This window comes from Chinchilla lanigera, unplaced genomic scaffold (genome assembly GCF_000276665.1).
Source record: "Chinchilla lanigera isolate Chin_1 unplaced genomic scaffold, ChiLan1.0 scaffold00006, whole genome shotgun sequence".
Taxonomy (NCBI): domain Eukaryota; kingdom Metazoa; phylum Chordata; class Mammalia; order Rodentia; family Chinchillidae; genus Chinchilla; species Chinchilla lanigera.
In genome coordinates, this window is record NW_004955407.1 from 40,100,712 (window position 1) to 40,127,678 (window position 26,967).

At 51.9% G+C, this 26,967-nt stretch overlaps 1 protein-coding gene and 2 long non-coding RNA genes across 3 annotated transcripts in view; 1 reads left to right on the forward strand and 2 right to left on the reverse strand.

Moving 5' to 3' along the window:
• Positions 1 to 26,967, reverse strand: part of Dscam (Down syndrome cell adhesion molecule) — a 487,830-nt gene that overhangs the window by 115,211 nt on the left and 345,652 nt on the right. Inside the window, exons 12-14 of the mRNA XM_005375986.2 lie at positions 3,380 to 3,576; positions 1,779 to 1,875; positions 1,043 to 1,171 (exon numbers count right to left, since the gene is read on the reverse strand). Coding sequence (XP_005376043.2) covers positions 1,043 to 1,171; positions 1,779 to 1,875; positions 3,380 to 3,576 — 423 coding nt within the window. The remainder of the gene's footprint in view (positions 1 to 1,042; positions 1,172 to 1,778; positions 1,876 to 3,379; positions 3,577 to 26,967) is intronic.
• LOC102021848 lies at positions 10,875 to 12,524 on the reverse strand. Its single transcript, XR_001231372.1, has 2 exons — positions 12,242 to 12,524; positions 10,875 to 11,412 (listed from the first exon to the last, which is right to left on the reverse strand). It is a non-coding gene; the product is annotated as an uncharacterized LOC102021848 (long non-coding RNA).
• Positions 12,615 to 16,864, forward strand: LOC102021628. The gene is made up of 4 exons (XR_259633.1): positions 12,615 to 12,725; positions 14,276 to 14,347; positions 14,854 to 15,298; positions 15,494 to 16,864. It is a non-coding gene; the product is annotated as an uncharacterized LOC102021628 (long non-coding RNA).

Below are 26,967 nucleotides of genomic sequence, written 5' to 3' on the forward strand. Positions count from 1 at the left end.
TCCCGAGGGTCTCTTCCCGCATGCAGGTCCACCCCAGCCATCTCAGCTCTCTTTGCAAAGTGCTGTGCACACCATTGGCTGCATCTTCTTTTGGCCTCCTGCTCTGCTTTCCCAAACTCCTTCCTGGCCAGGCCTCCGCCTTCACCTCTCCCTGGGCCCCACCACCCCATTCCCGGCCCGCCTCGCCTGTGTCTTAATGAAACACACCTCCTCTGGGACCCGCTCTTGTCCAGACTCCTTGAGCTTGATTCATTCCTACAGCTCAGCCCAGAAGACACCAAATTGGTCGTGACAGGGTAATCTCAAGTAACAGCCGGTGCTCAGAAAGCAAAAAATAAGGCTGCTGCTGTGGCCTCTGAGAATGGTGTTAACCCTTCGTGTGGAGAAAGGGCTCCCTTTCCTCCTAGCTTCTAGAAGACACACTGATACTTTTGACTGGGGGGGGTGGGTCACAGCTGGTATTCTACCCATGCCAGATGGCTCATAAAGTCCACACTGGCCTTGGTATGGTTTCTGGAAGACAGACATCCAGCGGGCACAGCGGCACTGGTGCCCACAGCTGACAAGTGCTCCTGCCCTGACTGGTGGCAACTGCAGGAGGTCCCTGCAGTAGCCGCTGGCCCTGTAAAAAACCCCTGCAGGACTCATCTGCAGACCCTCAGCCCAGATCCTCTAAATCCATGTGCAGAACTCAGGACCCAGGACGGCCACTCAGCCACAGAAGTGAGAGGGGACAGGGGTGCGGCAGGGTGGACAAGGTCACACGAGGGCTTGGTTCTGCCAGCAGCTGCCCAGGGGCCCAAGGGGGACAGGACGGACCTGCGGCGACTGGGAAGCCAGGCTGAGGTCCGGGTGGCTGGCTGGGAAAGGGGCGGAGCTGAGCCAGGCACGAAGGAAACCTGGGCTCCTTTGTGCGGAGAAAGCGACCCTGAGCTTCGTGACTCCGGGGGTAGTGTTCTCATGGATAACAAGGCAAAGGAAAGGAGAGAGAAGAATGCGCTTTGTGAAGCAGAAACAAAGCTGGAGGCAATAAAGGACTTACCTGATTTGTTTTTGCATTCAATGTCGTAGCCGGTGATGGGGCTGTTCCCGTCGAAGCCCATGGTCCACCTGAGTGTGATTGTGCGCGCCTTCACGTCTTTGATCTCGATCTCGGGAGGGTCTGGGGGCTCTGTGCCAGTGACAGAAACTCGGGGTTAGTGCAGCCCGGGTTTGGGTGTAAACGCTCTGCCCGAACGAGTGTGACACACAGGCAATCTGTCAGCACCACACAATGACAGTCACAGCTTCACTGCAAGCACTCGTTTTCTTCCAAGCCCATCTAGGGAGGGGCGATTCCACTTTCTGGAGACTTCTGGCTTTCACAGCGCTTGGGGGGCAGGGCCCAACCTGGGGATTTCAGTGGCACGGCCCAGGTCGGGTTTGGGTCTCTAGCTCTGAGCATATTTTGGTCCCAGACGTGAACTTTCCCTTTCCTTTTAGTTGTGTAATACATGGACTCCTAACACGAATGAAGGGCAGCCCTGGGCTTGTCACTGCATCCTGTCACTTCCCTTCTTGCTTGCCAGGCTGCCCAGAAGGACTCTGTTCCCTGTTTCCCAGCTGCACCCTAACACCAAAGTGGGGGGCTCTCAAGATGCTACCGGAGCACTGACTTCTGGCATCTGTGTGGCATTGCCAGCAGGAGGTGGCAGTGTCCCCAGCAGGCAGGGGCCTCGGGGTGCCTGGGACGGGGCACCCTGTCCCTGTCCTGAAATGGCCTGCTGTCTCCTTCCTACCTTGCACAGTGAGCTGGATTATCCCACGGTCCTCCCCATAGGAATTGATAGCATGGCAGGAGAAGAATCCAGAATCTTCTCTCACAGTGGGCAAGATCTAGGAAGGAAGCAGAAAGAAATCTACCTGATTCGGGAGCAGGGAGCTGGAGATCAAAGGGAACGGCTTTGGGCCTTGAGACGCTTCCCACCCCAACCCCATGCACAGACTCGGACACACTCACCATGCCCACTCACGCTGACACACATACCCCTGAAAATCTCATCTGTGTGGCTGTGACATGCAGCTGGGTAGGTTTGATGCACATCGGCCATGCCAGCCCTGAGCGTGGTAAGTTGGATGTGTAAATTATGTGAGGTGTGGTGGTCAGGTCAATATTTAGCCCACATTTACATCTCTCTTCCTGTCTTGTTCCTGATGGCAAATCTTTAGGGCCTCCAAAGCAAGCATGCCCTGAGAAGCAGATCTAAAAAGACAGGCGGCCCTGGGTAGCCAGGGCTTCCCCACCATCTGAAGAGAACAGCTGCGGTTAAACACTCAGGAGGAGCTGCATGTGCTCTGGACGGACACAGCTTTCCTTGCCCCGATTCCCTGAATGCGAGTGTTCATGTTGTACTGGGTGTTGTTTGTGATCTAAGGACGGTTCACAGCATACACAAGGGTGTGCGTGGGCTCCAGGAGAACCCTGTGACGTTTTATACGGACTTCAGCACGTGTGGATTTGGGCATTTGGGAGGACAGTGCTCTGCAGACACTGAGGAGCTGCACTGCAGTCAGGGGTTGGGCCAGCACAGCCCGAGTCAGGGTGAGTTCTTCTCCAAGCCCGGGGCCTCAGGGTGGAGCGGTTACCAGGGCTCCGTGCGCAGGCCTTCTAGGGTTTTCCATGTGTGTGATGCAGCACGCCCCTCCCCCCATAATGAAACCATTGCTCATCTAACCACCAGCTGTGCTAACCTAATAAGAATTCAACATTTCATCCCAGCTTCTGTGATTCCTGTAATACTGACAGAATTTTTCACCTCATACTTTGCCAAGGAAAAATAATTTTTCTTTTAATAGGTTCTGTCCTAAGGCCCATCCAAAGCAGTGCTAAGGATTGAACCCAGGGCCTTCACACTGAGTTACATTCACAGCCCTTTTATAATATTTCCAGACAAGGTCTGAGTAAGTTGCTAAGTTGCTCAAGGCAGGCTCCTGTTACTCTCCTGCCTCAGCCTGCTGGAGAGCTGCGATTATAGGTGTGGGCCATCATGCCCGGCTCAATTTTTTTTTTGTAGAAAGTTAAAACATGCATAGCAAAAACTTTCTTTGCTCCAGGATTAACTGCCATTAAAAGAACCCTACTTTTAGTATTTTTAATTATAGCTGGGCTCCCTGCCACGTTCCTAATAATTTTACCCTCAGTAACACTTACAATAAAGTTCTACTTTTGAAGGCTACTCTGTAATTTTTGTTGCATAAAGCAGGAGGTAATTGGTGCCTCACGAATGCATTCCAGCAGATTATTTGCAATGTATCGCCTTCATGCACCCTCTGAGTTTGAAAGGACAAACTCAAACTCGGCCTTCCAATAAAGTCCAATTCTGTTCAGTCATGCATTTACCTGCAGCGTAGAAATCACCTCCTCCCCCACTTCCTTGGTGGATACGAGGTAACGGGCCATCTCGGGGTTGATGATCCTGTCCTCCTTCTCCCAGCGGACGATGATGGGCTTCTCCCCGTGGGCCGTGCAGCTCATTTCCTTCTTCTGGCCCTGAGTGGCCAGCGTCGTGTTCGGGTAGGACGTTATCATGGCAGGAACTGGAAAACCACAGGGATCGCAACTCGTTCAGCAAGTGGGGTCTGTGATCCGAACACTCAGCTGAATCATGTTTAGGGACAGATTTCCTTGCAATAAAGTTTCCTTAGGAAGCTGCTGAGCAAGAGTCATGAAGAACATAAAGGCAAAGTGGCCAAGGCACAAACAGGACTAAATGAGCCCCCGGGGGGATCTGCCAAGGGTTTTGTACGCATTGGGGTGATGTTCTCCTCCAGTTTGACGGAGGGCAGACATGGCCCAGGGCCATGGCCCACGGCCTGTGGCCCTGAGAATACATGGAAAGTGATTTTCCTTGCTGATTAGTCTGGAAAGGAGATTTAGCATGAAAAATTACAGTCCTTCTTATGGAAGGAACCACCCAGGTCTTCGACCATGGAAACCTCCACTCTTAGTCACTTTAGGTGGAGTCCTGATTGTTGTTACTCAGTTCTGCAGGGACTGCTTGCCATTCTCACCTCTCACAGATGTTACACACCTCGCAGATCTTTATCAGTGTCCCGGAGACCCAAGCCTACCCTTCCTCCAGTCACACCTCGCAGAGAAGCCCACCCCCGACTTCCTGAGGAAATGGAAACCTTTCGTTGTGAGGCTCCTCCAGCTCCCTTTCTTCACCCATAGTTTTTCCGTAGACTTCTGTCATGGATGACAGGAGACCACACCCCTACGCCACGAACTACCTAGAAATTCTGGACTACGAGTAGTACACATCTTCCTGACTGCACTCCAAGTTTACAAAACAGTAAGAAAACACAGAGGCCAGAACCGGAAGTGGATGTTGGAAAGCTAGACAGGTGAAGCGGTCACTGATTGCCTGAGAGGCCTGGGATGGAAGGTTAAACGTCCACACCCAAGCTCCTCCTTGGAGGACTCTTTTTTGAGAGCAAGGCCATAGACAATCAAATGTGAGATAAAATAAAAATGAAAAAACACAAATGGCAAAGGAGAAGCAAATTGTCTCGGCTTGTGTTACGGATGGAGAAGAAAATGTCTCCCCCGAGAATTTGTAACCAGCCTGGCTTGATATAGGCTTACTCTGAGATTCATGAAAAAGAATCAACACAGAAGAGACTCTGAATTGGTAATGGGCCTGAGGAACTTAGCAAAAGCAAACAAGGCACTCAGGAGGAGCGTGCCTTCCCCCAGCACCGCCCCCCACCAGATTCTCCCGTAAAACTCTGCTGAACTTCAGCTCACAAAGCAAAACTGCAAACCACCAGGGGTGGGAGGGAACAGTCCGCCCCTCAAGGACTACGGGTGGTGCTGTGGTCACTCCTGAAATAACTAAGCACAGGTTTTTAAAAGATATTTTAAAAGAGTGGGAAAGGAAGGAGAGGTTTCCATACAGACCAGGAAGATTTGAAAAATAACCAAAGAAAATCTGTATTTTTACCTACTTTTTGCCCCATTTCCTCAATCACAGGAAGAAAGAACTTCCCTTATTTCTAAGGTCAAGCTCACATTGCATCCTGCAAAAAGACTTGTGTTTCTCCTGATCCTTGGAATACAATTTATGTGTAAATGGAGTCTTTGTAGTTATAGTTGACGATGAGGAGGACAGGCCTTCATGTGGTACGTTAGCATCTTGACTAATGACAGCTGTAGCAATCCTGTTCCACATATGGCCATGGTTCGAGCTTTCAGAGGAACAGGAATTTTACGGGTGCTCCTCAACCTGAGTATATTTGCATTCTCATTCTCCCCCAACCCACTGCAGAACCACCATGTAGAGTTGTGCAATCATCAGTGCATTTACAGAGTATACATTACCCCAAAAAGATTCCTTTGGCTCTTTTCGACCCACTTCCCTTTTCTACCCCAATTTCCAGGCATTCAGCAACCTACATTATATTGGTTTTTCTAGGCATTTCATAGCAATGAGATTATATTTATGCTTTTTGTCTAACTTTCTGGGCTTTTTTCACAAAGCAGAATGATCCGAAGGTTCAGCCGCATTATACTGTATATCAACACTCTTCGCCTTTTCATTGCCTAACAATATTCTACTGCGTGGATGCCCTGTATTCTGCCTGCTTACCACTGTGCACATCCAGAGTACCTCCTCTGCCTGGTGTGAGTGATGCTGCTGTGAACATTCACACAGGTGCTGTGTCATGTATGCTTTCATTTCTCCTGGGTACATTCCTAGCAGATTTACTGCATTGTACAGCAGTCCTGTGTTTAACAGTTTGAGAAATTGCTGCACTGTTTTACCCAGTGGCAATGCCCAGCATCTTGCGTTCTCTAGATAAGAAGATTAAGGGTACAACAGGAAGTGAGAGGAGCTGTGAAAATGAAGAGTCCATGGTGAGGGGACAGGTGCGTTGCCCTTCACCCTCACGACAGAGGACCTGGAGGAGCAGACCCGGGTCCACCTTTCAGTGGCTGAGCTGCCACTTGTCTTTCCTGCAGGGTGCCCCCTGGCTGCATGGACCTCAGCTTGCTGTGCAGCCAGTGTGCCCCAGAGATGCCGAGCGGCTGCTCTCCTGCCTCTGTCAGCGCTCAGATCCACTAATCAAGGTGGTTTTCCCTCTTAAGGCCTAAACCATGGTTACTGGAGACTCCAGAGCTGCAAAAGAGCTCGACTGCAAAACTGTTGATGGCTCAAGAAGAAGAACAGAACTCACATCTCCAGGCAGCTGGGATCAGAACCTGGGACTGCCACATGTAAGTTAGCTTTGCCAGCAACTCGTGGTCAGAACCCTGGCTCCAGTAACATCCCTCGCTGGGCAGAAACTCTAGTTGCAAAACTGTGTCCTAGAAATTGATCCAAGCTTAATGCCTCGCAGAGTCCTGGGCATCTCGAGGCTAGTCCAGGGCGGGCTCTCCTGTGTTTGTGGAAAGGAAACAAACTCTGTAAAGTAGAAGGACATAGAAAATACAAATTTCCTCTGAGCTCATAGAAGGTGCGCTTACTTCCCATGCACAAGGCGTTTCAATGCTTGTCTTCTCTGGATTCCAGTGTGAGTCGGATAATTAGAATAAAAGGTTTCTGCCCCCTGTGGAGCTGCTCTGGGGGCACCAGTGCATCCTGAGGGCTGCCGTTCCCCAAGTGCAATTTCCTAGTGCTTCAAACAGACAGTGGCAGAACTGATCTCCAAAAGTGCGGTATTTATTGCTCCGGTGAGCTGTTTGTTTTCTCCTCTTGCCTTTCTTGAAGAACAATCAGGCACATGCTTTCCTGTGTGCTCTCTGGGAGAAATCCCTGGGCTGCCTGGGCCCTGGTTTGATTTCTCCCTCTCAGTCTGTAGATGCGACCTCATCTTTGCTCACTTTGCCCTGGGATGAGTGCGACAGGAACACAGGCTCGTGATTCCAGCAGATGAACGCAGTCTAAGCGGCTCTGCCTGGCCCGTGTTCCCTGTCCTGAGCAGGTATTTTCAGCCCTCTAAAGAATGGTTGGAAAGATTTTTTTCGAAAAAGGAGCCCTTATCCCAGCTTCTCTGCAGTGCTAATGTAGGGAGGCACGACCTTTTCACTTGTCACAGTCCCCAGTGCAGAGAGACGACAGCATGTCAGCCGCAGCCCTTCTGCGGGGGTTTCTCAAGCATAACAAGCGGGCGGGGGATTTCACAGGAATTTGTACTGAGGAGGGGCCGGGCACAGGGAAGCCAGACCTGAATGCCCTGGCCCAAAGACCTTGAGCTGTGTGTCTCTCCTGCACGGCAGTCCCTCGAGGAGGCGCTGTTTGTGTCAAGCTGCCTCAGGGTGCGAGCTCCCTTCCCTATGCCATGGAGACTCCTACCAGCACCTCTGATGCATCTGCGGATCTGCCAGTGGCCGAGGGGAGCACCTCACCCAACTCTGCAGCCTGTGATGTCACCTCTGACTGTGGGTGCAATGACACCCCTGGGACGGACGGATGCTGGAAATCAGTTTTCTTTATCCTCCCTCCTCAAGGCTGATTGTTAGCAATTATCAGAACCCTGTTTTGGAGGAGGTCGCACTGCATTCCGTAGTTTACCACCGAGACTAGATTGACCTCCAGTGCCTCAGGTTCTGCTCATGGTTATCCGGATCAACTAAGAAGTCAAAAGGAAACCAGAGGAGACTTGGTGATAGGGCCCCAAATGCGTGACCCAACCTTGAGCAGACTTTAAAGGTCCTACCCAGAAGCTGTCACTCTCGTTGTCCAAAGCGACCCTGGCCAGAGAGGGTGGCGGCCGTCCCTTCCTGTCCAGAGCCTCTGTGAGTCCTGGGAAGGCCCTCTGTCCCTCCACCGACTCCACCAAGGAGGCAGTAAGGCTGGCCCAATGCCTATATTGGGAAACTGAGGCAGGAGCTTCCAGAGTTTCCAGGTGGCAAGGGAGAGACGCTGATGCCCTAAGGCTTGCACTCATTTTTAAAGCTTCTTCAACTATTATTTTTACAACCCTCGAACATTCTATTAGGAAAAAAGCCTTCAGACCTACAGAACATCAAACAGCTGTAGGTCCCCTGCCTGGATTCCACAATTAACACCGTCCTGCACAGATTTAAACCACAGTTTATTTTCGCTGTGACTTCATCAGTAAATCAAAATTTACTGAGCACGTAATTTTCATTCTCTTCTGGTCAGGTTTCCCGGGGGAAAGGCCAGGCACTGGGACAGCAGCCGTCTTCCTGGCGCCTGCCCCCTGGGGCACCTCACCGTGCACAGAGCATCGTGTCTGAGGGTCTCCTTGGGACTGAGGATGTGACATGGGATCTGCTGACCGTTAGGTTAGGACAGGACCCCTGTGCCAAGAGTCAGGTGCAACGAGGAGACAAGGAGGGAGGCTGGCAGCAGGGCTATGCCTCCAACCTCACTTGGCATTGAACAGGCACCTGTGCCGTCCTGAGCCTCAGTCTCCCCTCTAACTCTGGAGACTTGGGAAGGAGTCAGGTGGCTTCACCCTGGGCCACACCTCAGGAGTGAATTGCTTGGGAACTTGGATCCACAGGGCCCAGGCGTCATCCCCAGGCCCACTGGTTCCATCCCGGGCTGGCGCTGTCAGTGGATTCACTTAGCCTTCGAGCGGTCCTGACACGTGGCCTCAGCTGAACCAGCTCACCCCAGGGTTCTCCAAACCTCTGCCAGCTCCAAAGGTCTTCTCCTTTTCCTTTCTTTTTCTCCCTCCTCTTTTCCTGTCTTCCCTTCCTCCTTCAAATTTTTTTCTCTTCTTCTTAGTCCTGTCTTTATAGCTCTCTCTTTCTGCTCTTCCTTTGTTCTGTCATTCATTTCATCAGAGCATGAATGGCTAACTTCTGAGTCTGCGGACTGTGCCTTACAAACACTTCTCCGCACTGCGCATGTATTCAATCCCCGCAGCAATCCCACACGGCAGAGATCCTTGCTACAGAAATGACTCAGCACATGTTCATACACCCAAGTAGTCTCTAAGTTATTCTATAGTGGAGAAACAGAGAAATAGCATTTCCCACAGATACACTGCAAGGAAGAGTATATTAGCAGATGTCTCTGCAGATGGTCAAAGAGGAAGCAGACACTGAACACCTGCTCTGAAGGGGCAAAAATAAAGACCAGAGTATAAAAGAATTTGCAGATTAATTTCATACTTAACATCGCTCCCTTCCTCCTTCATTTCTAAGGAAGTAAATGGAGTATGGGAAGGCGTGAGACTGGCAGGCTGCAGGCTCATCCCTATTACAGCTCTCTGCTACTCCTTGTCCAAAGCTCTGCTTTTCTCTGGAATGAATCTCTCTTCCCTTCTCTTGCTTTCTTCTGTCGTCCCTCCCTCCCTTTCTCCCCTACCTCCCTTCCTTATTTTCCAGTTCTGGGGAGCCGGAGTTCACACCATACCTGTCCCCCTGTGCCCTTCCAGTACAGGTCACCTCACACTTGTGATCAGCAACAGCTGTGCTCTCGGTAGAGAGAATAATTCTTCATTTCTTGAACCCATTAATAAAGCAGGGCCAGGGAAAGAAACCAGCCTACAGCCCTGCGGAAAGGAAGATCTAGAAAAAGAACTTGGGTCTTCCCGTTCCAAGTGTGAAGCCTTCATCCTGACCTGGAAGAGGGGGCAGCAGCTGGCCCTTGGGCACAGCGTCCAGCCACGAGGCCATCCATCCAGCAATGCGCCAGGCTGTTTCCAAGGCCTGAAGGTCCCCAGAAGCCCTAGGTCTGAGACTGAGTCCACTTTGTGGGGCCTCCCTATGCCTTCGGGTAGCCCCATCTCCCAAGCTGCAGGTGAGGATCCCCACAGCATCCTTGTGGGATGACGCAGCGCAGTCTGGCTACAACATTTGCAGGCCCCAGAGCAAAACGAAAATATGGAGCAGTCGGTTAAAAAAGCAGAATGAAAGGAGCTATTACAGTTCTAAGATGCAAAGCCTTCTTCCTGTTTCTGTGATCTTTCTCTGTCCACAAACCATGAGAGTCTCTATTTTCAGCTTACTGTCCCCATGCCCCAGGCGTGACACACTGGCCAGGCATACTGTGAGTCTCCCGCACCCACAGCGGGGCCCTGCCTCTTGGTGAAGGTGCTCGGGTGCCAGGATCAGCCATCCTCAAGACTGATGTGCTGGACCTGGGCCATGTGGAGCCTGAGGCCCACCCTACTGGGTCATCCTGTGAATGCCCCTGACCCACTCAGAAACGTTGCCTAGGCCTGACCCTGGCGTCCTCCCCACCGAACCATAGTCCCACGGGCAGCGGGTGGCATGAGGCGGAGGACTGGGGCAGTGGGCAGTGAGCACAGACTGTCTCCTGGGAGGGGCCGGGCACGGGAACCCAGGCTCCATGGCCACAGTTCCTGCTTCCTGCACTGCATGTGCAAAACACAGTCTCAGATAAAGTTACCAAGAACCAAGATGGCGGCTGAGGAACCTGACCCGGCTTCAGTGTCCGGTGGGACCAGAGGGGCCACGGCTGGTGGCACGTTCCCCAAACGCAAGGGCAGCGCCAAGTTTCCCGAGCAGCCACTGTTATTTCTGGGAGGAACCAACAGCCTGGTCATGCTGGTGGGAGTAGAGAGCATTGCAGTGGCTGGCTCTTGGGTGAAACATAGGCCTCTTGGGCACAGTCCTGAAAATGGGGTGGGGAGCATCTGCACCCTCCTCCGCTGCTCCCCTGGCGGAGGTGCTGCCCACAGAGGCACAGGCGTCTGCAGCGGAAGTGGGCAGTCTCCCTCCTGTCAGCAGTGGTCCCGTCCAACTAGCCTGTCCGTACCGCTTCACCACACCCGTGGCCCCCATTTCTCACCTGTCCAGAGGCCGAGGAGGAAGCCACGGCAGCACTTCCTTAGCTGCCACAAACAACACTTGTTCTCCTCAGCATGTTTTTTGGCAAAAAACATACCATACATTTCTACTATTTTAATCACTTTAGCCGCTATGAAGCGTGTTTACACTGTTACACAATCTTCACCCCCTGGCCCACCCATCCGCCGTCTGCTCTCTGTCTCTCCAACATGACTATAATTCCAGGGATCTCAGGCAAGTGGGTTAGACAGTGCTTGTCCTTTTGAGCCCGGTTTACTTCACCCAGCATAACGTCTTCAGGTTTCAGCCACACTACAGCCTCTGTGAGAATCTGCTTTTCTATAAAGACGGGAGAATACTGCAGTACGGGGACAGAGCGCATCCTCCTCAGCCCATTCCTCTGCTAATGGATGCTTGGTGGCTTCTGCTCTTTGGCGTAGTGAACAATGGAGCTACGCTGGCCGCTCTAGGAAACACAGTTCTTCAGAACGTCTGCAGAGAGAGCTTCGCTGGGGAAAATGGATTGTTATTCTTCGCCTGCTTCTCCTTCCTCCATGCAAGGCCGAACAGTGTTTTCCTGCGTGGGGGTCTCTGTCCTTGTTTCATTTCCGTTTCCTCATCTGTAAGAACAATGGGGCCTGCAGCCCCTCGGGGATCTGAGGAGGATGAATATGATTGTGCTGGGGGAAGCACGGGGGGCATCTGAAGAAAGGCCCCGGAGAAATACAGAGCGCGATTACCGCTGCTGCCGAACCAGAAATTCCTCCCGTTCAAATACTTATTGTTCATAAAAGTTTTAACAAGCGAGGCTGCCTACTGGGCAGCTCTAATCCCTATCAAGAAAATGATTTCTCCAGCCAGGAATTAATAAGTTCTTAGCACATACTGAAATGTCTTCTCGGCTGGTTATTATGCTTACATAATGAAGTTACCTTGATTATAACCATTAATCACATACACGCTTCCAAGCGACAGTGGGATGTATCTGATGTTAAGCTTTAACAAGAACGCAGCATTCCCGCATCCTGGCAGCGATTACACCCACCAGGGCAAAGCGGAGAACGCTAGCGTTCACACCACACGCACTCCCAGGCTGTGTCTCGTCCCACGGTTGGAAGGAAGCTGATGTATTTTGCGTGGTAACCGTGATTTTAACCAAAAGATACTAAGCACAGAGTTTTCCTCTGGTTCACATGGAAATAGGCAGGTAATTTGTTTTACTCTTTTCTTGTCTGTTCATGTACCTACATGCTCTATGTTGCCCAATAAGAAACCTTCCAAATAATTAGGTAGGAAAAGAAAAAGGAAATATAAGTAAACCTGAATTTTTGGCCAACAGTGATAGTAAATGAAAAATGGTAAGAAAATAGATCATGTCATCACATAAAACTGGGTATGGGATGCCCAGAACATTAATTCTAAAACGATCATGTGTTAGCCAGTCCCCAAGATGGCCCCACAGCCCACCTCCCGGAACTCCAATCCCCCGTGGCTCCCTCCCACGGGGCACAGAGTCACAGGTCCACAGGAACAGCGCACAGGGAGGCAGTGGCGGCGCCTCCTCCCTCTGAGATTAGATTCTGAAACGACGGTGGCTTTTGTCTCAGAAGCCATCTGCCCCCCGCCTCCCCCGGGGCAGCTGGCCATCCTGTCCCAGGGGAAGCCAGGAGCCCATGGGGAGGGCCAGAAGAAACACGAGCGTCAGACAAGAGCCCGCCAGCAGCTCTCAGAAGCTTGGAAGCAAACAGTCTCCCCAGCCCTCCCCCCCCTTATTCAGTATTCTGACGCTATCAGAAGGCAGGCAGTTTCCATGGAAACAGAACTGGCCATCCCCAAGTGGCTCCAGGACAGACACGGAGTAGTTAGGTCCGAGTTATGATTTAACTTTGGAGCTGGCGACCCATCACCCTCACTAGCACGATGGCTGCAGAGGTCCGGCATTTCCTAACAGGTGGTAACTGCAGCCGGGGGGCCCGAGGCTTCTGGGATGGCAGCAGTGACCCCTGGGAGGGGAGCAGGGCCTCTGTCCTCGGTGCTCTTGAGGTGCCCTGGGTGTCTTCTACCTTAGGGTTCTTGTTAGAGAAGGGCCGACACCCTGGATGTCCACCTGTCTTCGAGCCTACGACCCACTGTAGCTTAACTTCTGAAATTCTGCCTGGTCCTTGAAGTCACTCTGACTACTCTGTCCCCATTGGGATCCACATCTGTTTCTCAGGGTGCACTCTTTGTGTAGCTATGAGTTCCTGTTTGCTTGCTGGGGGCGGGCACGTGTATTTTTTGTTTGATTATGGGGATTTGTATCTTTTCTTTTCTGCACACCTTTGTCATTTGTCCGTGCTGGTGCCAAGGATGGAAAACGCCCTCGTAGAAACACCTCATATACCAATGATGAGGTTATAGCGAATGCTGCTGCACACTCTGCTGAGGAATCTATCCGCTGTTTACCTGTACAGCAACCCTAGCAGGGAGGCATTATCACTACACCAAGTTTGTAAAAGGGTACAGAAATCGGGGCACAGAGAGGCTGCATGACTCTTTAATTTAAAGTCACACAGCTAGCAAACAGTGGAGCCAGAATGCTAACCCATGCAGTGCATGCTGTTACCTCTGTGAACATAAGCAGTTCAGTTTCACTTTGCCTGTTTTTGATGTGCATATAAGATAGCATCACACTGCCTTTCCCTTTGTGTGCACTGGTACCTACAGTTTTCATTGTTGTATAATATTCCTTTGTACAAATATTCTACGGTTTTGTTATTTGGGTGGTGTCAGCAGTTGACTGTTGGTAGAGGCCACTCGGCACTTTCTGGTGTGTGAATCCTGGTCGTTTACACAGGGGGCTGTCTAGGCTGCAGCGAGAGGAGGAGAATTTGCAGTCAGGTCTGTCTGATCTTCAAGTCGTTGAGACGGTGTCAGTTTTCAAAGGTGATTGTGAAAGCAGTCTCCCGCTAGGCCGTGTTGCTGATTTGCTTAGAACTATGGCTTTTCATGAGCATCCCTAACCCGAAGCGGGGAAGATGCTAGAGATGCCAGCGGCGCAGGGCCTGTGATCGCTCACCGAAGCCCCTGGCGAGTGGGTGCGGGGCGCGTGTGAGAACCGCGCCGCAGGCTGCGCTCCGGACCAGCGCCGCCACACCAGTGTCCGCTGACGCGAGACCGACGGAGCTGCACGCTCCAGTGTGGCGACCGTGGGGTGAGCATAGGAACCGGAGCCGCAAGAGCAGACTCCAGTGTGCAGCCTTTCAGCGAGGGGCTGTTCCTGCCCTGGTCGGCCAGCTGGGCGCCGCGGAGCAAACACCGAAAGCCGAACCCCGAAACCTCAGCAGATGCTCGCGTGGTTCCTGCGGCGGACGCCGCGCCCTGCCCTCGCTGCCCACCCAGCCTGGACCCCGCGCTCGGGCGCAGGAGACTGTCCTGCCTGTGCGCGGAGGCCGGGACTCAGCGAGAAGCCGAAGCAGGGCGAAGGCGCGGGTCACAGAGGTTTTCGACTTCATCCCGCAGGGCAGTCTGAAGGGAAGCGGGGGCAGTCGGCTACGCGCACTGAGCGTCGGTTCCACCTTCTACAGGTTCCAGGTGAAAGACTGGTGAATTGGTACATGATATAAAATAATACAGGTATCTATTAGTCAGTTACCAATGAAAATATTAGCAAACATTAGTGAATTTGGGACATATTATGTTGTCTAAAAAATGGGCCACACGGGCCAAAGCGGAGAAAGTGGTGCTGTAGGTGCTGAATTCGGCTAAGGCGGTGTGCACAGAAGGCCGAGCTGTCCGCTTGCTTCCCAAGAGAAAGGGGGTGCGCGGTGTTTCCAGGGGCTCCCGATACAGACTGACAGGCGGGCCTGTGTGTGTGTGCATGTGTGTGCACAAGTGTGTGTGCCGTGCCAGCGGTTCTGTGACTCCGCATGCTTTCTATGTGCGCACAGTACACACATGTGTGTACGTGTACACACACGGGTCTGTATGTGTGTGTGTGTGCTCACACCCGTATGAGTGTGTGTTAGAGGCGCGGAGAGCAATTCTGGGGTGGCCCAAGCATCCGAATCGTCTTGACACCTTTGTCCCTCACTGTACAGGAAAGCCGAGAGGATCTGCAGTTCTGACCGTGCGCCTCTGGAATCCATGCGGTCTCCTGTTTCTTGCTGGAGAGCTCCTCCTCTCCTGAGGGAGCATCTTGGCGTCCTCCTTGGTCTCCCACCCTGCCGATTCGGAGGGTTTGCTGGAGGGCCGCTTGTGCTGATGGGTCGTGGACACTCAGTCACCTCCACGGCTGGCACACGGAAGGCTCAGCCTTGGGAGGAGCAGGAGCACAGGGCTGGAGCCACCGCTCTCCCCACGCACCTCACAGCCGAGCTGGTGCCCACCATGGACTTGACACATGGGTCGTGTCCTAGGCAGCTTTCCAATAAACGCCGGAGAAGCATGGGTGTGCGTGTATGCACACACGGCACACACGCGGGAAACCATAGCTGCTCGCGCTTTGGGATGCAGGCGCATGAGCTTCGCATCCAGGAGCGAGAGGTACGTGCTTGCGGGTGCATGGCTGTGGGTTTTCAGTGTCCTGCTTCTGCCAGGGGACGCAGCTTACAGAGGAGCAGGAGCAGGGACTGTTGGCAAACAGCGCTGCCAGTCAGGAGGAGCTTGATGACCGAGTGGGTCTCAGGGTACTTCAGGACTTAGGGGCGTGCGGGCTGACGTGTGGCGTGTCCCTCCCAGGGGAGTGGGGGCCCTCACTGAGGCCTTGGTGGCTCTGAGTGAAGAGAGACCATGAGGAACACTCAGCCCCAGCGTGCACGCGTGCTGTCAGGCAGAGCCGGCGGCTCCTTCAGGCCAGCGCAGGAGCATGGGGCCTGAGGCACGTGGCCCCCACCTGAGTGACCTCAGACATGACTCCAGGAAGCATCGGCTGCACCGCCTTCAGATTTCCACCGGTTCTCATCTTTGTGGGTGAGTATGCCACACGGCTTCCCTCATAGACAAGGGGTGGCTGGCAGATACGGCAAATGTCTCCAGTGTAAAAAGCCACGACAGCAAAGACACACGGCCAAGAAGGACAGGACAAAGGGCAGGACGCATACGGAAGCGAGGGGCAGTGTCTGGAGTGTTTGGAGGGGAGCTAATGATCCTCTGTCTTTACTGTCACACATTTTTACATTTAAACGCTGTATTTTATGATCATCCCAGCTTGGTCCACTGCTTATGGCAACTTCTGTCAAATGAAAACATCACACCTTGTCCTCATCCACTTCGTCTCCTGGCTCTTCCTCAGAGTCAAAATGACCACGAAGGGGAAGCGTGTGAGATTGACGGGGACGTCAGGGCAGCCAGGGACCGCTGATGACGTGTCCCCTAGGCTCAGCTTTAACGTCCTCAGGGGTGGCTGAGGTGTAGCTAGGACCGAGCTACTTGATGGTTATTGCTCAGCTGTGAAAGCACTAAACACTGTTCTTAAACCCTGGGAGAGACTTGCATTAGGGTGCTAGAGCTGCCCCAACACCGCACCACAGGCTGCCTTGCGTAAGTAACTAAAATGACTTCCTCATAGCCCTGGTGGCTGAAGGGCCCACATGGCCCTCACTCTGGGTTTGTAGAAAGCAAGCCTTTCCTCTGTGTCCTTTGGGCTTGTCCCTCTGGGTATCCGTGTCCTCATCCTTTCCTCTGTGTCCTGATCTCTTTTATTTTATTTTTCCTCGGTACTGGGAACCGAACCCAGCAACTTTATGCTGAGCGACACCCCAGCGCTTATTATTATTTTCACAGCCTCTTTTTAAGTTACTGAGTTGCCCAGGGTTGGTGTGAACTTGCAGCTCTCCTGCCTCAGCCTCCTGAATGCTGGTTGACAGATGAGCTCTGATCTCCCTTTCTTGGAAGGACACAGTCAGACTGCATCAGGGCCCAACCCGTAGGACCTACTTTAGCTCAATCACTTCTTACAGGCCTGTCTCCAAGGACAGTCTCATTGGGAGTGAGACCTACGCATGCGAGGATTTGCTCCATAACAGCACCCATTATAAACTATCAACCCGGTGAAATAAAAAGATTTCTGTTCTTAAAAAGTATGTTTATGAACTTCTCTCTCCTTCTGTCACCTAGCCCATTTCTTTTTGTGTAAATAAATCTCTGTATCAATAGGGAAGGATAAAAAGATTAAAAAGTGTTAAGATAGTATATGCATCAAGAGAAGTGAAATACAGATAATATTCACAGTGGTGCTCGGTTCACGAATGCTTTTGTGAACAATTTAGTTCATAAGCAGAAGCATTTGGCAACATTGTGGGACTCTGCACTGGTGACGAACCTGACAGTGGCCACCTTTGCCGCACGAACACGAACGTGGCCGTCTTCTCCAGAACTGTAGGACGAACTAACTTCATGAACTGAGGCATCACTGTACCTTTTTTTAGTGTTTTTCTTTTTCCTTTTTTGTTGAGACAGGGTCTCCCTGTGTCCTTCAGGCGTGAACTCACACCAGCTCTTCTGCCTCAGCCTCCCGAGTGCTGGGATTACAGGCGTGCGCCACCACTCCTGGCTCTACTGTGCTTTTTGCATTATTCCTGATTTGTCTGAATCTTTGATAATAAGTACATATTACTTGAATAAGTGGGGAAAATAAAACATTTTGCTTTTAACAAAATAACATGCGCTTCATGGCTTGAATTTAAGTTCCCACTAACAAATATTCCTGGTTGAGATCCGAGCAATGCTGTGTCCTCACGAAAAGGGCCACACTGACGTGTCTTTCAGCCTGCGCGGACATCTGCTCCACAGGCTCCATTTCTGGGCTAAATGAGCCAATTCCGTGGTCAAAGAAAATGGCAGCAAGTCTCAGCAGGCTGGCACCAAGTCACCCACACGGCAACTGCTTGCACCAACACTGCGTCTCTTCCAAGGAAACCAAAGTGCTGTGCGCTAGACTTCTGTCTACAGCAAGGCCCGAGTCACCCCCGTGGCGTTTTCCTGGATGGTGTGCAGAGATGCAGAAAGGCACTGCGACACCCATCCACCTGCTGCCCCCTCCCCTTTGCCCCATCATTAAAAACCAGGCGTCACCCTAAAGAGGGCAACCAGATCCTCTAGGGAGATCCAAGAAATCTTGCTGCTGATCTGAAGTAGCCTCCGCCTCTCACCAAAGAAAAGGCCTTCAAAACAAGCAGCCCCCAGAGACGAGGTCTGAGCTACTGTGATTTTTCTTTGGACGCCCTAAGTGCCAGGAGGCTGACAGCTAAATGAGGGGCTCTATTTTGAGAACTTGCAATCAGGATTAATTGCAGGGGTGAGAGTCTGTGCACTCGGTGAGGTTGCCAGTAGCCACTTGGACAATGAGCAATTTTCCCCATCTTTTTGCTGTTGCCTGGTCTCCGGGAACTGGTTGCTATGGTGGGTGAGGTGCATCTGCATCCGCCTTGACAACGGCTGTGCGGGGAGGTTGTTAGGGAAGTGGACCGGAGGGTGAGGGAGAAGGTGATGTTGGTGTGCAGCTGGATAGGCACCTGTCTGGCAGACTCCAAGCTGAAGGACAAAGTGCAAAGCTGGTTCACATTTCCCAGATTCCCTACCAGGGGCATTTGCACTCACGGGGGGACCCTAACTCCTCCTCCCCCCCTATTGTCGATGCTTACCCCGCAAATCAAGCCCAGCTGCCCTGTCTCAAGCTCAACCTCATATGCACGACATCTGCATAGGATCTGCACCCCGGGAAGAGTGAAAGCTCTGCTGTCCCATCCCATCCCACCCCTTTCCTCTCCTGGGGTTCCAGCCTCAGGCTTGGACTGATTCCCATCCATTCTCAGCATCTTCCAATCAGACTCGGCTTTCCTCACCCCGCAGCTATCACCTTAGCTCAATCTTGGACCAGGACGCCTGTGTCCTGGCCGCTTGGTGTGCCTGTCCCTGTCTCTGCCCACGTCAGCCTACTCCAGACCTCTGCCAGGGTCTGCTCCCTAATGTGGCTTACAGTGAGACATCCCAGTTTGCTGTTTACAGTGGCGTCCTGCTACCTGCGACGCGCTCACTCCCCACAGCTTGATATTAAAGACACCTACATGTGGCTGTAACCCGTGTCTCCATTTACCAGCTTTGCCCTCGCTCACCCTAACTTGCCACCTCCCCTCTGCAGCGTGTTGTGTCTTCTTCTGCAGCCCGCTCTCTGTGTTTTGTGGTCTAGGAATGCAATTTTCCTTTCCAGGCAAGGCTGGCTGGTGCTGTTTTGCTTTTCAGAAAATGATCTCCATTTCCCTGGTTTTAGTACCACTTGTGGGTGTGACTGTCACCTCCACCTCCTCCCTGCTGGTGTTCCACCATTTATGTTGAATATAACCTTACAGGGAGTTGCAAAAGGCATATGGAATCTCGTGAACCCTTCATGAGAGTCCCCCAATACTGAGATTTGTACGTAGCTCTGATATAATATTAAAATTGCAGATAGACTATAAAAGCACAACCCTATTCACTATACATGGTAATTCAAAACTAATTATACTCCTAGGATGTTTTGGATTATATAGAAAATATTATCAGGTTGCATAAAATTTAGTTGATAATAAAAACCCCAGGAAACTAACATGAGGACATCGCTCCTTAGCGTAATCATTGGGCCATGAACCTTTCCCAACCTTGGCCTGCATCTGTCTCTGTGTATCTGTTTAACGGCATTGTACTACAGTTTCAGGGTCCCCCACCGAAGGGCAGATCTGCTCCACACCACAGAAGAGGCCCCTACTGCTGTATCTCTGCATCTGTGCCCAACCCAATCCCATCTTGGGTCGCTGGGTCCTGTAACCTCTGATTTCTTCTCTGTCTCTGCAGGCCTGTCACTTGGAGAAGGTTTCATAAACCCCACTTTTGTTTACCAAGCATCTTGTGCTGGAGCTCCGGCTCGGCTGGGTGCACTCTGTGTGACCGAGTGACGATGTTCCACTGCGTAGATGGACCAGAGATTTTCTTAACTAGTCACTTGCTGAGGACCATCTGGGGCGTCTTCAGAATTTGGCTATTACAAGGAAAGCTGCTATGCCATTTCTCTGTCGGGTCCTTCTGGGGACATAGATTTTCATTTCTCCAGAATAAGTGCCTAGAGGACACCTGCTGGGCCACGCAGCAGGCACGTACTCGGTTTCATAAGAAACTGCCTGATCACTCCCCAGGGCAGCTGCACCTTTTGACATCCCTGTCCGCGGGTGAGGCATTCGGCGTCTTCCCGTTCCTGCCAGCCTGTGGCACTGTGGTTGTCTCTAACTTTCACCGTTCTCCTGAGGGTCTAGTGACGCTTTACGGTTGTAAGCTGTACACCTATCTACTCACACACTGGGCGAGTCGAGCGTTTCCAAAGGCAGCAACACGTCCTGTGTACAGCCTGGGCTGGCGCAGACACTCGGGAGCTCGCCAGATGTGCGCGCATGGCTGCATTTCCTGTAGCACTACCGTCGCGCTGTCCACTCCTGGACGTCCAGCAGGCTTCTGTCCACTTCCCATTCTCTCCCTCCGTTGCCCCCGGGGCTGGGAATCCTCTGAGGTCAAGGATCATGGCTTAATTGTGAGAGCACAGGGGCTCCTGCACACACGCGCACACACGTATGTTGCTATGGGATACAGAAACTCTGGAATTCTTTGTGCAGGAGAGAGTGTTCAAGGCAGACAGAAGCTAGTGTCGTAACACCACGTGACCCACGTGGGCCCCTGGAGGAGCCTCCCTGTCACCGGACAGCAGAGCAAGTGTGACACAGAGGAAAACTGTAGCCAGGGCAGACTAGGATCAAGCGTGGAGGTAGTGATGATCTGCTCAGGAAGGCCAAGCAGGAGTCAAGGAGCACAGCCTGGAGCACGTGTTTTACCTGATTCTTTAGTTGGAAAGGCGTTTCTCCTTAGTCTGATATCCTGCTCCTATTCCAGCTTCGCTGATGACGCTGTTTAATCCTCTGTACCTTTATTTTTTGATCTACTTGATCTGCCAGAGATTGAGAGGCGTGTGTGGAAACTCATTACAATTGTTTCTTTTACTTCCTGTTGTATTTGAACAGATTTTCTAACGCTTGGACACACAGTCAGCACACAGAGGCTTCTTACGCACACTGCCGGGTGCCTTTGGTCCAGTTGGCCAGCACGGGACCATCTCCTCTGTTTGGATACCTTCTCTCTGGAATTGCATTTTATCTGACAGAGTCACGTGTCACCTGCCACGTGTGTGCGTCCCAGTGTGTCTGTGCTCACCAACCCTGAGGAGCACAGCTCTTTCCCCAGAGGGCTCCCCCTTCCCATGTGGCAGGCACTCTGGGCTGCAAAGAGGAGCCCTGTCCCTGGAGTCTCCGGGTCCTGAGCTCTTGTGATGATTCCTTCCCCAAAAGGGAGGACGGCTTCCTTCCCCGCTGTGTGGGAGAGCAGCAGCGGGAATCTTACAGAGACTTGGAGAAAGAGCTTGCTTGCTTCTCTCTCTCTCTGTCTCCCTCCCTCCCTTCTTTTCTTCCTTTCCTCCCTCCTCTCTCCCTCCCATCCTTCTTTTCCCTCTTCCTCTATTTCCCTCCCTCATTTCCTCCCACTTTCTTTCCTCCCACCACAATTCTGCCTCATGAGATGGACTCCATCCCCTAAAGCATCAGGTCAGCAGATAAGGACTCAGAATCCCCAGATGACGATGGCTTCATTTCCCCATCCACACCCGCTACCTAGTTCTTTCCCCTCTAGAAAAGCTTCCCCTTGGCCTCTGATACAAAGCTTCCTGGGGAGCAACCCCCACCCCTCACTGCAGGAACCTGGCAGCGGAGGGGACAGGTGGTGCCCAGCCACCTGCTCTTCGGTAGTGAGCGACCTCAGGGCGCTGGAGACACCCTTGTGCAGAACCAGGTGGTGCCTTCCCTGCAGCCCTGTGATGGCTTCCTAGACGAGACTGTGGTGGGCATGTGGGGACTACATCCAGTTTCAGGGCATACCCCCAACTTGCTGTTCTTCTATACTAAATACTGCTACATGTACTCTTGTTATTTATTAGGAAATATTTCATTCATATAAAAAGAAATAGGGAATGATGTAATGAACACTCATGTGCTCTCATAGACACAGGTCACCGTCATGTGACCCCATGACTGCCCAGCTTTGCTATCCTGACCCCAGGTTTCTACTGGAATGCCAGGCCCATGAGGTCTGGCCACGAAGCAAGAAGCCACCCCAAAATGCATTTGCTGATGCAGTCTCCTCCTACAACTTCTTTCAGCCACGTGGCACCTGCGGGTCACTGGCTCCTGCTCTGTTCTGCAGTAACAGGTGTTCCAGGTCCACAGTGTCCCAAGCGGAGGAGCGCTGAGGGGGGTAGCAACGGGTCTGCACCCAGGATGCAGCTTAGACAGGTACCCTGGCTGGCCATGAGACAGCCATGTATCACGTCATGATGACAAGCACAGGGATACTTTGCCCCTTAGAACACTCATTATTATTTGAGTTAATAATCAATACAGATTTAAGGGGCAGAGTGTATAATTATACCAATTAATGGGGTACAGTATAGTAATTTGATTTCTTTTTTTTTTTTTTTTTTGGTTTTTCTCCGGTACTGGGAACCGAACTCATGACCTCGCGCTTGCCAGGCAGGCGCTTTTGCCGCTGAGCTAAATCCCCAGCCCCTAGTAATTTGATTTCTAAAGTAGAGTGTGGTGATACACATATATAATGATTGAATCAAGAACACTTTCATGCTTCTAGAATGTTCTTTCCTAAACACCTTAGCTCCTGTATCATAGAATCCCCAGTTTATGATGATGGTTCAGCTCTAGCTCAGGTGCAAGCTCAAAAGGCATTTGGGAGAAGGGCTGCTTGCAGTATTGAAGCTGGATCTTCCAGGGGCTGAGGGGCCGACACAGGTGGTAAGGACTCCCCAAGATGCTGGGCGTGGCAGGCACCACGGTCCAGGCAGTGCTGCCTTCACCTGGGGCAGCAGCAGGCCCTCCATGACCAGGGCACCGCAGGGCTGGAGTATGGAGTGGGTTATGGCTATCCGTGCACTTTGGTCTCATAGACTTATGACAGGTTTATCACGACGTGCCCCCCTCCTAAGTCCAGAAGCATTTGCACCGTGAACCATGCACAGCTACGTTCACTAACCCTAATTTAGTGCACATATCTGGCAGTGTAAAGTGGAACTGACCTTCACACCTCAACTTTACCTGTTGGTGAAGGGAGTGTACAGGGACTACCGTGGACGGCCTGAGGGTGACTTATAGCCGGCCGAGGCCGGCTTGGAGCAGGAATCCTGACCTTAGGATGGGACCCACATATAGGGCTCTGGAGTGTTGAGGGGAATCACCGACGGCTCCCTGAGACTAGTGTGGGGCTGATCACAGAGACCACGGGCTCTCAGAAATAACTGAGGCTGACCTTCAGCACCACAGCTCTTTCTGAGGCTCTTCCATTTCCAGACATCACTGGGAAGGACACAGAGGTCCCCAGCGGCAAGATGTAGCTATGACCTGACTGAGCCTATCAAGAACTCTGAGGTAGGAGGCATCAGGGCCGATGGGGTCAGAGCCAGAAATACCAGAAGAAAACAAAGCGCAGATTGAGGCGAGGACAGGTCCCACAGCAGGAGGCCTTGCAGAGCAGCCATGGGACCGTGTCATTAAATCTCACAATTATTACACTGCAGAGCAGAAACAAGGCTGCCACCTCCAGCAAGGGCAGCCCTCTGTCATCCCCCCCAACACCTTCTGCCTGGCTAGCGAGTGGTTCTTTTAAGGGTTGGTATTTTCCACTTTAATTTTCAGCCCTGTAGCTGGGCTGAAGTGTGAGCCCCACCTCAAAACAATATGTCCACACTCTAATCCCTGGAAGTCAGACAGTGACTCCATCTGGGGGAAGGGTCCTTGCTGATGTAATTAAAGTGAGGATCTCAAGATGAGATCATTCTCAGAGTGGACCCTAAATCCAGTGAGGAGTGTCCAGTGAGGACAGAAGAGGGGTGACCCAGAGACTCAGACAGGAGGCTGCACAAGGATGAGGGCAGAGATCTGAGTGGTGACCCGCAAGCTCAGGAGTGTGTGTGGGGGGCACCAGGCACTCTGCCTCAGACCTTCCGGGAGGAACCAGCCTGCTGCCCACACCCGGGTCCTGGACATTCGGATCCAGAACTGCAGCAGGATGAACTTCTGTCCTTTAAGCCACCCAGCAATGGAACGCATGACAGCAGCCCTAAGAAATGAATGCAGTCCCAAGATCATTTAAACAATACAGACAATTTCATGTCATTAACTAATATAGGTAATTCCATTTCATCAAATGATACAGGTAGTCCCATTTCCAACTTTTAGTTATTCCATTTTTTCCCCTTTTCTTTACATGTTTTGCTTTATTTTGTGAGTCAGCATTTCCAGGGTCCACTTCTCCTCACCCCAGAAACACGAACATAGAAAACAAACATCCCACGTGCCCTGGGCAACAGCAGTGAGGGAAGGAACCTGTGATTGCTTCCCGCAGCCTCCTGCCTCCCCGTGGACCTGCAGCTTTAGCATCAAGCCCTGGTTTTCAGTGAAAGGAAGTTGGCAGCAACAAATCAACCTTACAAGAAACTTTTAAACTGCCACCAAAATACCTGTGACAGGGAACAGGGAGACAGGCCTCTTACACATGGGAAGGGAACAAAGGGATGGAGGGAGGCAGCAGGATAGAGAGTTCAGATGTGTCACGAGCGTGTGCTAGCTCCCCAAGATGCATGTGCTCATTACGTACGAACAACATGTGCCACTAAGCAAGACCAACAGGACACCTGTGAGGAAGTCCTGTCACCACCCTAACTTGCTACTGGGTCCCTATTTGTGTGCATCAGGTGTCCATACACAGCGTGGACCTGAGCAACACTGGTGACGGCAGAAAAGGTCCACTGAACTTCTCGGGAATTTACGAAGACTCCAAAGGCCCCTCCGCAGTCCCTGCAGGTTATTTCCAGAGGCTAAGAGGCATCACGTGCTGCCGGTTGGGCAGGAGGAGCTGGGACAGCACCGGCTGAGGACACATGGTGGATGGTCTCCTGCTCCATGAAGACAAGCTGAGTTAAGGCAGGTCCTGGAGGCAGCCTGGGACATCCTGTCTTGCTCAGGGCTTTGGTCTTAGGGAATTTTCTGATGTACCCATACAGAGGATGAGGAGGGCCTTCAGGAACAGAGCAGGTGCCCCAGAACCCTGGGGCCTCTCACTCTTGCCACAAATCCCGAGGGCCCAGCCACTTAGAGTCCATGCAAGTCCACAGCTCCAAGGGGGAGAGACCGGAGCACAAGCCCTCTTCTACACACTGAGGTTTCAGGTGCCCAGGCCCCTGGTTTCCAACAACTTGGCATGGTACTTTTCCTTTTCCACCTTCCTGCACATCCTGCCTTATGCAGGAGGAGAGGGAGGAGAGGAAGAGCAGGGGAAGCAGCTCCTGCCTCCTTTTCCCACCCTGAGAGCCTCTGATGGGCCTTTCTGCTGCCCAGCAAGTGACAACCGGAAGGACTAAAGCCTAGGTTTGCCCCATGGTCTTCAGCCAGAGTTCCTCGGCCCTAGGATGGCTTTGCCCAGCGCTCATGAGCCTGAGGGCAAAGCACATCTTCTTCACGTCCTGGTGACAAATGCTAAATGCATGAGCACGTCCCTCAATGAATGTCCTTGTCCTATCTGTGTGTGCCATGCCAAGACTGCAGTCTGATGGCCAAGTGTCACTTAAGCCAGAAGAGCGCCTGTCCCAGTTGATTCCCAATAGCAGCTGAGCCCAGATCTCAGTTTCTGCGTCATTACTTGTTTGCCTTGGTTTCATGTTATTTTGGGAGGTGGCACTGAGGGAGGGTGGATTACACCCCCGGCTGTGCAGGTGTCCCCTCTCCCCCACTTGTCTTGGGCTTGTGATGTTCCCAAGCTCTGCCCACTGCCTCTACTGCCAGGCAGTTTCCTCACTTGGGTGGGGACGCAGGTGCTTCTCTAGGCAGTTGGTTGGCCTCTGCCAGTGATAGTCATTGGGTATAAGCCTTGTTGCTGAGTATGGGTGTAGCCAATTAACTCAGCCACTGAATCCCTCATTCATTCATTCATTCATTCATTCAATTTTACAAGAATTTATCAACCACTGAGGATGTCACTCATGGAAGCAGGTGCTGGTATATGCAGAGAGGAGGTCATCAGAGTCACTGTGGCTACAGACCCTTTCTTCCTGGACAGACAACGAGCCAGCAAGCACAGTACAGCAACACGGCACAGTGTGTGGTAGTGGGAGGGGGGAGTCAAGGTCCAGGGAATATGCCGTCCAGCCCACGCTGGCTGGAAAAAGCTGCCTTCTCTTCTGCTCATCACAGAGCTCAGCAGGCCTGGCCACTTCATGGGCAGGAATGTGGAAAGTTCTCGTGGGAGTAGGGTCTGCGTTCTCAGACACTCATGCTCCCGAAGTACCCTGGTGGACCGCAGAGTAGCGGCACGCAGTGTCAGGTGTGGTCTGGTGTCTTTGCAACCCATAAAGAAGTTTCTATTCTATTAATATTCAAGCTGGAGAGTCCCTGCTTGGCTAAGCAAGTGGATCAAATAAAAAATAAATTAGGACCAGTTGTCTATATGCTTTATAGAAGGGAGAACTCTCCTTTCTTCCTTTTCTAAAAAGCTTCAGAGTTGGTACTTAAGACTCCCCTGAGATAGGTTTGGCCATAGAAGTGCATTTCTTTCCACTATTCCTTTGGTAGAATAAGGGGTGAGCAAGTCAGGGTATCCAATCATTTCATTGGGTCTCCTATCAAAAACATGATTCATTTTTAATGAAATTTATAAGAAACCACTGGTATCCTAAAAAGCACTTTAAAATCATGTGGGGCAAAGGCATGCCTATTTTAGAAGGTGGCTTGAAACCAAACTTGTATGTGGACATCAGGAATCGTCATCTTTTATTAATCTGTAATCACCTGCAAAACCAGAGAGAGGGGTGAGGAATAGAAAAACGTCAGTACACTGTCGGAACTAGCTTTGTGCAAACTAACTGCGGCCACTTGAACAGAGAATCACTGGAGAGTGGGTTTGCACCTGGCAGACAGGTCTCGGCTTACAGTGTAGCACAGTACAGGTGACCACTGGCAAGGCCAGGGCTATTCCCATGGGTGATCGGAGAGTCCTGGATGGGAATGCAGCATGGCCCCTCCGCCCCTCACCTGGAGCCGAGGCCCTGCTCAGGTATCATGGCATGCATGAGATTCCTAGACAGG